Genomic DNA, 14,078 nt, shown 5'->3' on the forward strand with positions numbered 1-14,078 from the left:
GCCTTTTTATCGATATTCACCACCCTTAAAATACTCTTCATCGTCATCGCGAGTTAACAGAGATTGGTTTAACTAAGCTCTTCATTCTGCTCTCTTTTCAGCTATTTGTTGTTCATATTTACTGAATTATTCTCTATTACATACCTGCCTAATTTAACTTATTCTTGGCTTTCCTTTGTCTTTCTTCCCCTCTATTTTTCCTTCGAAGATTTTTTTTCGTCAGACCATTGTGGTTCATGATTTGGAGGATTAAACTCCCTTAAAACACTGCAATCGCCAAATATGGCAGTTATATTTATGTTTATCTATCTTAGATCACCAATATAGAATCTCACTTAATGTTAGTGTTGGTTTGGTCATTTTAAAGAGGAAAATGGTCGAAAATTCCAGAGAGGAAAAAAATCATTCGCCTTGACCGCTATGCTTAGAAAAGGATATTGGTCATTGTTGTTTGGTGAGTAGTTAACAGAATCCCTAAAAAAATCGTTGCGCAACCGATTATATCCATCTATCTTGGGAAATGGGAAGTAGAACCTTTTAAACTCCGTATTATTTTTCTTTATTGTAAAAAATTAATTGCCTAAAAAGTAAAAAGAAAGAGTATTTGATCAATAATTTCTTGTTGTTTTCAGTTGGGACCGTATCAAATGTTCAATCGCAAATTCATGGGTAACACACATTAAATTAAGAGTGAAATGTAAAGTTCAAGCAGTGGCCATTTTGTTGTACATAATGTTTTCATCTTGTAGGACCTAAGGAATGAAGTGCTAAGCGCATGAAGGAATTTCCCCGAGTTTTTGCCATGGCCCTGGTTGGTATTTATCAAATTCCCTCTGATTTTATTAGCATATGGCACGTTTTTGGGTGTACTACACCAGAATCATGCTTTTTTGGCAACAGGATCAACCACTTGCTTCCCAGAGAAGGGACCGCCGCCGTAGAATCCAGTATTGGCGACAACTTGCTTCATTGCGGGGGCGACCGTAGGTCCACTAGTGGCTGTGCTTGGGGAGCAATACACAAACCTCGTCCCATTTTCTACCTCGTCCCATTTTCTACCTACGTGCTATTTCCTCTTTCTCCTCCTATCCCGCTTTAAATGAGCCATTGCATGCTTTTAATTTTTCTCCGAAAATTTTAATATACGGGCATACTTTATATTTCCTACTCTTTCTACAGCTAAAATGTACGATCTCTTTCGGTTGACGCATTCAAATTATGGCATTCCTTTCATCAGCATATCAGTCAGAAAATATCAGCTAATTCTTGTCGGGTAATAACCGTATTAACCTCAACTCAGCAGACTAGCGTAGATGATTTCTTCGCCCATTTCAATAAATTTACGATTATTGCACAATGTATGGACTCGCCTATATGATCCCTCATCCGGTAATTTGACGTGGTATACGTATGCTTGATTTATATGCAATGTTATTTTTTGTCAGGGGCAACATCAATTGAATATATCAATATTTTTTACATAATTTTATTGAGGTGCTACTCAAGATATAATTAATGAAATTATCATTTAAATATTTATTATAATTTTTTTTGGTATCACATCCTTAAACGTAAGGAACCTAAGATTCCAGCTTCTTCATATAGTTGTTATTATTTTTATAGAAGAAGCTCTGCCGCTGTAAACAAAAGACATATTTTCCTGGTGGTCCCTGATACTCGACCCAAAACAATTCATTAAGGCGGTCACGCACGTCACCCCTGGTTTGCATCCAATGCGTGGGCCGTCGCTCCTGGAATGAATCCGAGGCTGTCTGTTCTACCTGCTTTGAATGCCGATTGTCAACAGCTCTCATTAGCAGTGATTCCTTGCGTGGGGCAATATGCGTCATCCATAGTGTGCCATTATAATACGGCAGGGTCACCGAGAGTGAAGCGCTTTAGGAATTCAAATGTCATTCACCATTGAGTAGGGAATCATAAGTCCTCAAAGGTAAGTTCTGACTATAGCCGAATTAACAAGATTCTAGAATTAATTGGTGACATAATCGCGTGTAGTTGGTGGTCAAAATGGATGTAAAACTACGTAGAAATTTTATTGTGTTACGTCAAGAGTCTTAAATTCATCACACAGCATAAATATGTTAGTATAAACGGGTGATATAAAACTGCCGTGATTTTAAGGAACTCAACTGAAAGGTAAATTTGTTGCGAGCGAGATCACTTATTGAACCAAATGAGGTCATAAAATAAAATAAAAAATAAAAAGGCATAGAAAACAGATTTGCTAACTCGGTTTGCGAATCTAATAATACTTGGCTCGGGTCGATTATCACGTTACTTTCGCATCTCTGGTATTGCTATTACAAATAATATTTGAAATGTAGACGTACGGAAAGGTTTGCTAGCATTGGCTAATCTTGCTATTGTTAAGCCAAAAAAAAAATCAGGAGGGAACCATTATATATTTTTGACATTGGCTCTATTCCTATTCGGCCCCTATTCGCTCTTATGTCAATGAAGAATATGGCCATCGTGTATACGGGCCATTTAGACGAAAGCGTGTATTTTAATGGTGGATTAAAACAATTACGTGATATTTTCGTGAAAATTTTGATGAACCAATGAAATTTTCGCTTTCATTGATTATTTTTCCAGGTAGTTCGAGATCAGTAAGGCGAATTTTCCAACAGGATTTTGATTAAACTTCTTAGCAATGATTTTTCACGATCTTAAAGTTGGTGATGGAAATCGCAAACATGCTGGGGATGAGGAGACAAATTAAAAAAAGGGAAAGGTCGTGTTAATGAGCTTAAAGCGGCGGTAGCGTGTTGGGCTACAGTCTGTTTGTCCTAGTGTTTACTCACCCGCCAACGGTGAATCAACATAAAGAACAAGTGACTTCTCTTATCGGCATGTGCTAAGCATTTTAAAATTTTCAAAATTTTTAACACATAGTCAGCCTTCTTGTTCTCTCGTGTTGTAGCTTCGAATTCTCGCAACATCGTATGCAGGGGCGGATTTATTCTGGGGGGGATAAGAGCCCGACTGGCAAAGGATCTTCTCATAATTGAGATTAAAAACAAGGTAAAACAATTACTGTACGATTTATTGTCTTTATTTTAATATCAAAGTTATTAACATGAAATTAAATGATTGAGACTCCGTAATACACAAAACAAAATGAACGTAATGATAATCGTATGAAAAATTTTGTCTATAGTTTAGGCATCTGGGGGGGCAAATTCCCCCCTCCCCCCCAAAATCCGCCTACGATCGTACGTAAGGTCATAATCTTTTTCCAGCGTAGGGTTGAGCATCCTGAGAAGTGAAAGCCTATTGATATTTCTAATAAAATATTTAAATCAAATATTCATTTTCTCTTAATATTTCAAAATATTAAATATCGTATGGTACCTTACTGACCCATTGAAATGAATTGGTGGTAGGGAGATAAGAAATATTTGATAAAAACAGGTTAGATTTAATTTCTTATTTCCATGAATACATCTTGGTTTTGGGAAACGGGACATATCCACCACGTATTCTAGCCCATGTCCGCATGAGATTTCATTGACGACTTTCGTTATCCGGGTAATTTATGCTTTCACATTTACAATCAGTAGCATTTCATATGTATCGGGTTCTCTGTAGAATTCTCGTTCGTTAGACTTCACGGAAATGAATATAGTCATTAAAGAATTTGTAATAGAGCGGCCTATGTGTTGCTAAGATATCACGCGCTGATTTTCAGATTTATTTCTGCGTTAAGGAGCCTGTTGCATGGAATGTTTTTCACAAAATAATGGGTACTAACTACCATGGATTGGAAGTTCATTTACCGACTAAATATTGAAATAAAGTCTTTTACCGTAAATCTACCGTATTTTGTTTTAATTCTTTTGATTTTAATATGCAAATTCATGGTAAATATAAGGGTTTGAAAAAAATTTGAAAAGGAAACAGCAACTCATAATTTTTTCAATTTTTCATTACCCAATTCAAAAGGGATTTCAATGGAGAACGTCTGATCGTAGAATTATAAAATTGCGTACTGTAGGCCCAAAGGAAGTCAGGAATAAACGGCTTTAGACATAATGATGACATAATGACTGCCTCACCTATACGGAAGTGAGGCATGGACAATGACCGCAGCGGAGAAAGCAAGGATAGAGGCCTTTGAAATGTGGTGCTACAGAAGAATGATGAAAATCAAATGGATCGACCGAGTTAGTAACGAGGAAGTCCTAAGAAGGGTAGGAGAGAAGAGAGGCCTCATGAAAAGCTTAATAAGAAGACGGAACAACCTTATAGGCCACATCTTGAGACATGATGGCCTGATGAAGACAATCGTCGAAGGACAGGTGGAAGGCAAGAATGGAAAAGGAAGACCTCGAACAAAATATATGGAATAAGTAAAGAGAGATGTGAAAGAGAAGAAATACGTAGGAGTGAAAAGATTAGCTGATTGGAGAACTGAGTGGAGAGCTGCGTCAAACCAATCCTAGGATTGTTGACCAGTGATGATGAGACATAATGATATCTTACCGTTAAGGGTAACTTGGATTTAATTCTAAGAATGTGCCATTTATAAATGAAAGAGTTTTTAGAACGGCCTATATTTAAACGGAATGCATGCTAATCAACTAGACACCACTGTATTTCTTTCCCAGAAAGGGTTTCTATTGCAATTAATTAGTTAACCTATTGGAGAAAGGGCCGATCGAGTGTGCATATGCTGTATTCACGGTTTTAACCTCTCTGCAAAGCAGAGGAAACTATCATCAGCAACTGGCCTCGACCGCGGGTAACGTAATTTTGAGAAGGATTATGAAAAAGATGGCGCTCCAATACGTGGGTGTGAAAAGATTAGCTGATAGGAAAATTGAGTTAATAGCTGCGTAACACCAATCTTAGGGCTGTAGACCATTGATATTGATGATGATGTAATCCAAAGCATTTCATAGATAATACCATGCAGTAAATCAGAAAACATGAGATTTCTTTCCCAGAAAGAGTTTTTATTGCAATAAATTATTGGTCCCAGTGCGGCAAGTCCATTTGAGAGGACGTTTGCGCGTCGAGTGTGCCTGTACAGTATTCACAGTATAAGCTCTCCTGACTCATTGTTCCTGTGTCCAATTTCGCTCGCGATCCGTCGTGTTTTTTTCTTGGCAATGGCGTTCAGTAGGGTCCGTTGTCTCCGTCCCTGCCTTCCGCTCCAACCTCGTCCTGGGCCTCACCCTCGTACATGACCTCCGGGTGGTAGCCCTCATCGTCCGCGGTGTACGTGACAATCATGGTGCGGCCGTCCGGAAGGAGAACCCTGAACTCTCCCTTGGCGTCGCCTCCCTCGCGCTCCTCCTGGTGGCCAAAGTCAACTCCAGACTCCTCGTCCTGCACCATGTAGTTGAACTTGTACTTGGCCGGCTCCTGTAGGATGCCAAAAAATGGGAAAAAATGAATGAATAGTGTTCGCGTTTAAATGGAACAGGTGATGTTAATTCGGTCGGCATCAATTACTATCACATAAAGGCAAACAAATTAATTTGTCAATAAAATTCGAAGATTCATGCGTGATAGAGTGGTAGTTTTCCATTTGAAATAATAAATTGCAATTTTCCGCTATTATAACATTTATTACGACCAATGTTACTACCTCGAAATTGACGTAGTAATACTGAAACTTCGGTCGTACTTTCTTTTGTAATCGTGGAAAATTGCAAGTATTTATTACAATAAATTAATTTGTTCTGTATCATGTTGTTGCTAAGAGTTCTTTCGTAATATTACAAGGCCTGATTGGATATTCTCTACAGTACTTAGGAAGAGAAAAAATATAGCAGAAATAAATACGTGTACGGCGGGAAAGTATCATAAATTTGACAGGGTGATTTCAATATTTTAATTTCAAATTAATAATAAATGAGGGATCATTTATTTAAAAAATGAACGCATTATTATTAATTTAAGAGATTGCCTGTAAAATATGCTGAGCACGGACGTTTGCATGGAAGAGGCCTGTGAATCGAATTTTTTTAACTTTAGGCATTATTCTTATAGAGCGTGTCAGAACAAACGAGGGATAGTGTAAGGCTGTATAAAAATCATATGCAAAATCACTTTTTCAGTTAATGTCTGTGTCTATCATTCATTTCCCCTAAATAATGATCTTTTTTGTATTTAATTTGATTTCTGTCAATTTCAGCCAATTATTGGCGATTTTATTGCCTCATAAGTCGTCGAACCCTGACACCTGAGAAGGTTACTGCTACAAACTACCATGATAGCTAGAGCTCTCAAATGTATTTTGCTGGGTGGGAGTTGCTGTCTTCACACACTACATTAAGTGGCAATCTTTTTTCGTAACTAATATAAATGTGTATTGCCTTATAAATGTTACTTTTAAGTCATTAGGATGATTTTCGATTTGAAATGAAATAAATTTATGTGGGCGTGGGGGGTTTATGGAATTCTTACCGCTGAATCTTCCTCGGCTTCCTCGCCGTTCATCCTGGAGTTGTATCCGTCCACTTCGGCGCCAAGCTTGGCGGTCGGGGGTCCGTATCTGGAGGATGGTTCTTCATATACCTCCTGGGTGGGTGCTTCGTATCCGTTCACGGGTGCCTCATGGTGGCCAGATCGTGCACCATTTCCATTGGTGTGTGGTGCCTGGTGACGACTGGAATGTGAGTGATGGCGGCTGGACGTGGGTGTTTCGATTCCGGTGGCTGTCACTTCGAAGCCGTTTCCATTACCATTGGTTGGTGCTTGCTGGCGGGCGAAAGGTGCGCCATAACGGGTGTCTGGCTGCTCTTGGCGGGCATTTGGTGCTCCATAGCTGGTGGATGGTGCCTGCTGACGTGCAGATGGTGCTCCATAGCTGCTTGATGGTGCCTGCTGACGGGCGCTTGGTGCTCCATAGCGGGTGTCGGGCTCCTCTTGGCGTGCAGATGGTGCTCCATAGCTGGTGGATGGTGCCTGCTGACGGGCAGATGGTGCTCCATAACGGGTGTCTGGCTGCTCTTGGCGAGCACTTGGTGCTCCATAGCTGCTTGAAGGTGCCTGCTGACGTGCAGATGGTGCTCCATAGCTGGTTGATGGTGCTTCTTGACGGGCGCTGGGTGCTCCATAACGAGTGTCGGGCTCCTGTTGGCGAGCATTTGGTGCTCCATAGCTGCTTGAAGGTGCCTGTTGACGTGTGTTTGGTGCTCCATAGCTGCTTGAAGGTGCCTGTTGACGTGCATTTGGTGCTCCATAGCTGGTGGATGGTGCCTGTTGACGGGCGGCTGGTGCTCCATAACGGGTGTCGGGCTCCTGTTGGCGAGCATTTGGTGCTCCATAGCTGCTTGAAGGTGCCTGTTGACGAGCATTTGGCGCTCCATAGCTGCTTGAAGGTGCCTGTTGACGTGCATTTGGTGCTCCATAGCTGCTTGAAGGTGCTTGCTGACGGCTGGATGGTGCTCTATGTCCATTGGATGGCGTTCTGTGTCCGTTTGATGATGCCTCGTGGTGGTTGAATGAGCTTTCTTGACGACCGGATGGTGCTGGGTAACCGTTGGGCGGAAGTTGTTGGCGGCTGGTTGGCGGCCCGTAGCTATGGGAAGGAGCTTGACGACCTCCGGCCTGAGCTCCTCGGATGCTAGATGTGTCTTGATGGCGGGCCGAAGCTGCTCTGAAAGCTTCGCGCTGGCCAGATGGCACCGCTCCGTGGTTGGCGGAGTGCGCACCGTTCTTAGCATGAGCGCCGTTTCTCTCGTGAGCTTGTCTCTGACCATTAGAGGGAGTCAGGTACCCTCTGGAAGAAGCTGGCTCGTCCTGAACCACGATCGCCGAGGTGAAACCCTGGGCTCCATTTCCGTTGGTGATTGACGCCTGCGCCCTGGCGGCTGCTCCGTTCTTAGAAGCCCATCCACCGTTCTTAGACTTCTGTGTTGTCCTGGCACCGTTGCTCGGGGCTCCGTACTCCTGAGATACCATGGGGAAGGCTTGCACTTCGGGTGCGCCGTATTCCTGGTCGGGAGCCTCGTAGCTCCTGGAGGGAGCGGCGTACCCCTCTGAAGGCTTGAAGAGGTCGTTCTGTTCTGGTGCCCCGTATAGCTGCGAGGGGTCTTCAGCGTCGAGCGGGAGGGCTTCTGGTAGTTGGGTCACGCCGTCATCCGCGGGGGTGAAAGCAGTAGGGGGACCGGGGGGCAGGTAACCCCTGTTTGCGGCTGGCGGTGGGGGCTCAGGTCGGCCCTTGGCGACGGCGATGGTCGCCAACAGGATGAGGAATACCGTCTGCAATCATTATAAGATGGTGAGAGAAACGCGTAGACGCGTAAATATGGGGAAATATATACACATTTTTCGCATGAATTGAAATGCATGCCTTTTTTAAATTAGAGGACGGATCACTGTATTTTACCGGTGGTGTTTTTTTACTTTTTCAGGACGAATCACTCCTCTAAAACTTATATCAACACCTGGAGTGGATAGAGTACGAAGAGTGCTACTTTCCCAACTTTTGGCAGTAAATTCTAAAATTATATGCAAGCTATCATTTAAGTGAACAATTTTATCAGTATTACTTAATGCAATCCTAATGGCATCGCTGATAATTGTGCTTCTGACTGTAACTCTCAGTTCTCCAAGTTTAAATTATTGTCTGCGTTATTAAGTCGCGAAATCTAGTAGTGACACTGCCTCATAGACCCCCTAGTTTGGTAGTACTTTCCGGAACAGAAGTTTAGTGCCCCAAATTTAATCAATCGATTAAAATCGAAATCGAGTAAGTTAAACATTTTTGTATGGTACGTAAAGTTAAGAAATCCGATAAAAAATCCGCAGCGTATTTGATTTTGGTAAGAAGGTATACCCCGTTAAAAATTATCGAAGAAAAACAATTCATGAACACTATGTAAAATGTCCCATTCACAGGTATTGTGACTGTTATACCAATACTTGGGATTGGTTTTCTTGCTCCATAGTCAAAATATATCCGCGGAACCCCTATTATGAAAAAATTGTTACTACGCTAATATTTGTTTCACTGTTTTTTGGAGGTCACACATATGAGCGGGAAAATGAATCTACCGTCTAGTCAAAAATAATTTTAGGGCAAGAGCGCGATATTGTTGGTAGTAAAGTAGCAGGAAATGGGGTGGTAAAACTAAGATTATTTAAGGACAAGACGACATTCTTGGGTGGTAAAACTCCTTACCTTCATGCTGTGTGAACTATCCTTCTTCCCTCGCAGTGTGGAGACCGAACACCTGTCCTGCTGTTGCTTAGGATCGGAGAGGATTTGATGTTCAGCTCCTGGCGGGATCGAGTTTATATAGCGGTGGAAAATGCGAAGGGCGAATGAGTTTGGGGGAGGGGGCGCTCATCTTGACTCATGCGGGGGTCCAAAGGAGAGGAGAAGGATGGCGTCAACAGGGATCGCGAGATACCTCCGATACGCACCTTTCTTTCAGCGTCGCTATTATGTCCATTGGGATGGGATGAGGGTCGGGGCTACCTCTTGAGTCGTTTGAATCATCATCATTCGTCAACAGTCCTAAGATCGGTTAGACTCAGCTCTCCTTTCAGTTCTATTGTGAGCTATTCTTTTCACACTTGAACAGGTACAGGAGCGAATTTAGGGGGGCTCACAATAGGGGTCAGGGATCCCCCAAATTTTTAAAATTTTTTCAATTTTTATCAGTTTGACCTTAGATCACCAAACCGTAATTTTTACGACGAGCCACATTTAAATTCCAACGTTTTGAAAAATGCATTTTTCAAGAAAAAATTACGTATTTATGGCATTTAAAATATTTTCCCCTGCACATCGCATCAAAATTTTTGTTTTAAATCATAATAAAAAGAATTATAAAATAATATTTTAAGACGCATGATTTAAACTTTAAAATGTGCATCAACAATAATGAAGCTTAAAATTTATTTGTTTAAAACAGAAAAATAACCTCATTGGAAGGTAAAAACATCGTCTAAATGACGAAGGTTTAGTGATCATGTGACTCAGAGCCAGGTTTATTAATCTAGGGTTAACAAATTTTTTTATTCTTGTAAAGATGTAAAGGTAATGTATATGCAAATGCTTGCTTACAAGTCCCAAACGATAGAGACGTTTGAGTTATATTAATCGTAGAGCATAGCACTCCCTACTGTAAAATCGCCTATCTCTCTTGGGGGGTATTCCATACTCCCGTGACCCGGGCCATAACCAACCCCCCGAAATTTGATGCTGGATCCGCCCCGGCACAGATCAATGGGGGAACATGATAAATTAGTGGGTAGAGCGTTGGGATCTTAGGGTCCAGGGTTCAAATCCCAGGCAAGGGGATAGACTGAATTATTTTTTGGGCATCCAGATGGGGAAGGGTACGTTTAAGACTATCATCAGAGAACTTCGGGGGGATCGAACACCCTTGGGAAGTGATCTATAAATATTGTGCTCCCGAAAGTTTCTCATTTCTCCAAATCCAAATAATGGTCCGCGTTATTTTTTCGCTTAATCTAGCATTGAATCTGCCTCGGACCCCATTCAACATTTCTAAGGACACCCTCACCTCAAATCCTAGGTTGCGAGTTGGCCCTGAATGTGCGAAATTCACATACCTGGGTGTAACACTTAATTTTGAATTGGATGTTGGTGTGACGATTGATGGGAGGAGGACAATGAAGCGGGCAATAATGAACAGAAGAGGGGAATGGAGTAATTGTTGACGGCGCGGGAGGGAGAGTATGGGGAGATGGATTGTAAAATTTATGGCGTGCGGGTGTGTCTTTGATCCCGAGTTTGTTTATAAAGTGTAATAAAATAAATAAAAGTAAATAATAAAAATAAATAAAATAATAAAGAAGTTTGAAGAGGAAATAAAAAACGTTACATGGGCTTTAGTCTGGGGTGAGGTCTATCTCCGCATATCCACAAAAATCTTCCCGTGGAATAATTGATGAAGTGGGTGATTTTTTTTTTAGGTTTTCCATCCTTATTTATCTTTTCCATGAATTTTATGCGAAGATTCTGTTTACCATTCTTGTTCTTTAGTTGCCGTTAAGATTATCGCATTCACCAGGCCATCATATCTTTTGTGACTAATACTCTTGGTGAACTATCTTAAGAGATGCTTCTTCCTAAGGTTTTCAACAGGCCTCTTATGTTCCCCTATTCCTAGTGTCTCCTCTCTACTCACTCATTTTTGAATTTCATCTTTCTTCGGTATAACGACACTTCCGACGCTTCCACCCTTCATATCTATCTATTCTTATTTCTATCATTTCTATTTTTCATTGCTTCTATATTCCTATTTCTCCCATCGCTTGATCTAATCCACTGACAATTAACGTCTTGCTCCTTCGATTGTTGTAATTGGGCTTCCATCATATTGGAATTTTTTATCCGTTTACTACTTCAATTTTTTTTGGTCTAGTGCTAGTCGTGAACTCTTCTCCACTTCTTCTTATTATGTCCTAGATTCTTTTACTCGAGGGCAAGGAATAGACGTGTGTGCATATTTTTTATTTCTCCAATTCTCTCTATGTCATATTTTTTTTACTCGAGGCCAAGGAATAGACGAGTGTGCATATTTTTTATTTCTCCAACGAAGGGGATCTTCTAGAGTGGTGTGGGTAAGGGAGAGCGGGAGGAGTTTGACCGTCAGTCGGACTTCCCGCGGGCGATTGGGGCCACAACCGCGCATCTCATCTCATTAACAAGCTGGCAGGAAGAAAGACGCTCCGTTTTGGAGGCCGTCCGCGGAATATTAGCGGCGAATATGAATCCTTTCCTTCCAGCGCAGTAATCCCGAATGGAGAGACCTTCCAAATGTACACCGGCCGTGTTATCGCCTCTTGATTGATGCTTGACCGCAGGTATTCCATCAATCAAATTAGGGCCGCATACGAAAACGGACTTTTTTTCACTCTCCTTGCCGCCTGTACTGGGATACGTTTTTTTTATGCCCTCGTGAATATTATCCCCAGGGATATTTTTTGTCCTATTTTTATTTCTATTCCACGTAGATGGCTATCCTTTGAAGGAACGTTATGATTCCTACCTTTGGAAGAAAGGAGCTTCCCGCTAGAGACATTGCAAACAGGTGGACCGTGTGGTCTTTTATCTATCTTGAAGGAATTGGTAGAGCTGAGGTCTTTATACTACCTGTTAGTCTTATAAACAGTGCTGTAGTTGGGCTGGTACGGCGCGGCGTACCCCCTAAAATCCATACGGTATAAGCCTACCGGTTAAAATACCTTCGCGGCCGGATGTATAATACATGTTCAGCTGTTGGAATTTTTGGTGAATACCGCCTAAATTTATTTTCCAACTACAGCACTGTTTGTAAAACTCATTGCGATTTTATTCATTACTTTGAACAGGCTGAGATTGAAAACATTTCTTACCACTGAGAGCAGCTGCGTTAATTACTCAGTAAGGAGGAAAGGAGAGTACGTTTTATAACAGAGGAAAGTGAGTGTTTTTCTGCGATGCTTTCTTCAAACATCCAAATAATCAACGTATCACCACCATTTTGCTTTATAATTTGAGCATCATTGGGTATTCAGTTAACGGTTATAAGAGAATTTTATCTGCGTTTGGTGAGCAAAATTTTAATCGGATTGTAGACCAAAGCTTCAAGTATAAATCTTTCAGTTGTGACGAAGTCTTTTTAGAATAGAAGCTTGAAATTAGAACCAAAGCTCATTTCCAAATCGAAACCAATAGTAGACATCCACACTTGTTATTTTAAATAAAATGGAGGTTATTCAACCTTGGTTTCAGCAAATAGTGCCTTCATTAAGGATTGTCATGAAGCCGATAGTTGACGAAAACTTTAGTGTTCAGGTTATTAAATTTGGCGCTGAAAGTCAGCATTATTTTATTTTTTTGACATTTGTGAGAAAAAATTCCTTCAAATGTATCCGAATAAGCTTTATTTCTTCATGTATAAGGGTTCCAATTAAACGTTTTCTTTTCGTTAAAATGCTGCCATTTTACTTTTCAGGTTTCGTCCAGGATTTTCTGCCTCCTGGGAAGGAGCTTTTCAGCCGCCTTGATATTTTCTTCACTTGAAGCACATCAGATTAAAAAATTGGAGTGAAGTAGGGCCTACGCGCTCATCAGTAGGAATATAACAAAGAGGAATCCTCAGAAGGACCAATCAATCGGTATGAAATTTTAACGTATCATTCTAGTTTATTAAATATGATATTGGCCGTTTGAACGTGTGCTTGAAGTGTGCACACTGCTCATTGAATGTGACATTGCATGATGTGATACTTACAGTGATGCATCGAAAAAATTATGCTTGAGGCTTAAAATTAACTTCCTTTGTCTATTTTTTCAATTATAATTAAAAAAGCTACTTATTCGTCCGTTTCGGTTTTTTGAAGTAAACTATAATGTCCCGATAACGCTGCGAGTGCCCTATGAGGTTATAATTTGAAGATTTCCTTCTCTCTTAAAATGATTTTGACTCAGAGGTTTAGCGGGCTGCTTACACTTTTAGCTCTGCAATGGTTACACCACTGTTTACAACCAGGTCTTTGTAAAAGTATTACATAAAAATGATTTAGAATATTCAGAATTACGAAGGAGTAATTACTGAATATTAGAACCTTGGAAAAATATTTTCATTGATGCTAATCTGATTTCATCAGAAAATTGATTCAATCGAGAAATTTTTTGGCTTACTGTTAGTGAATAATTTTAGGTGATAAACCTATGAGTATAAATTCTATTACGATTAGTATTCTAATATTGAGTGAAATAGGGATAACGTGGCGTCATTTAACGGAACGAAGGGATTATTCGTTTTTATGTATGAATAACAATATGAACAACAATAATGTATTGATGAAGTGCAAAATACTATTTTATGATGACTGCTAGATGTATATTTTTTCGTGTGTGAGAGCATAAATATATTCTTTATATATAAAGAATATTCTTTTCCATATTCAATTGTTTGAAAAGTACGAAATGTCTCCGTCTTGCTTACTAGTTTGTAAAATTATGCTGCATTACTTCCTGGAAGTTTATGATTAGTGGGGTAGTATTTATTTAGCTTCAAAAATTTTTGCATTTCGATTCAAATTTTTAGTAAATTATGAGAGGAAAAGGAGCGACG

The 14,078-nt window shown here is 40.5% G+C and overlaps 1 protein-coding gene across 1 annotated transcript; it reads right to left on the reverse strand.

The window, feature by feature from the left end:
* Positions 1-5,138: 5,138 nt before the first annotated feature.
* On the reverse strand, positions 5,139-9,231 carry LOC124166782 (pro-resilin-like). Its single transcript, XM_046544460.1, has 3 exons — positions 9,161-9,231; positions 6,439-8,238; positions 5,139-5,391 (listed from the first exon to the last, which is right to left on the reverse strand). The coding sequence occupies exons 1-3, from the start codon at positions 9,164-9,166 to the stop codon at positions 5,143-5,145; spliced, it is 2,055 nt and encodes a 684-aa protein (XP_046400416.1). The 5' UTR covers positions 9,167-9,231; the 3' UTR covers positions 5,139-5,142.
* Between the last annotated feature and the right edge of the window lie 4,847 nt (positions 9,232-14,078).

The sequence above is a fragment of the Ischnura elegans genome, chromosome 10 (genome assembly GCF_921293095.1).
Source record: "Ischnura elegans chromosome 10, ioIscEleg1.1, whole genome shotgun sequence".
NCBI classification, from domain to species: Eukaryota; Metazoa; Arthropoda; class Insecta; order Odonata; family Coenagrionidae; genus Ischnura; species Ischnura elegans.

What these genes read in the sequence shown, in the direction of transcription:
- LOC124166782 (XM_046544460.1), bottom strand. An exon ending in AAGCCGAGGAAGATTCAGCG is followed by an intron (nt 5,392 to 6,438) that starts GTAAGAATTCCA and finishes GGCATCCTACAG; the next exon opens with GAGCCGGCCAAGTACAAGTT.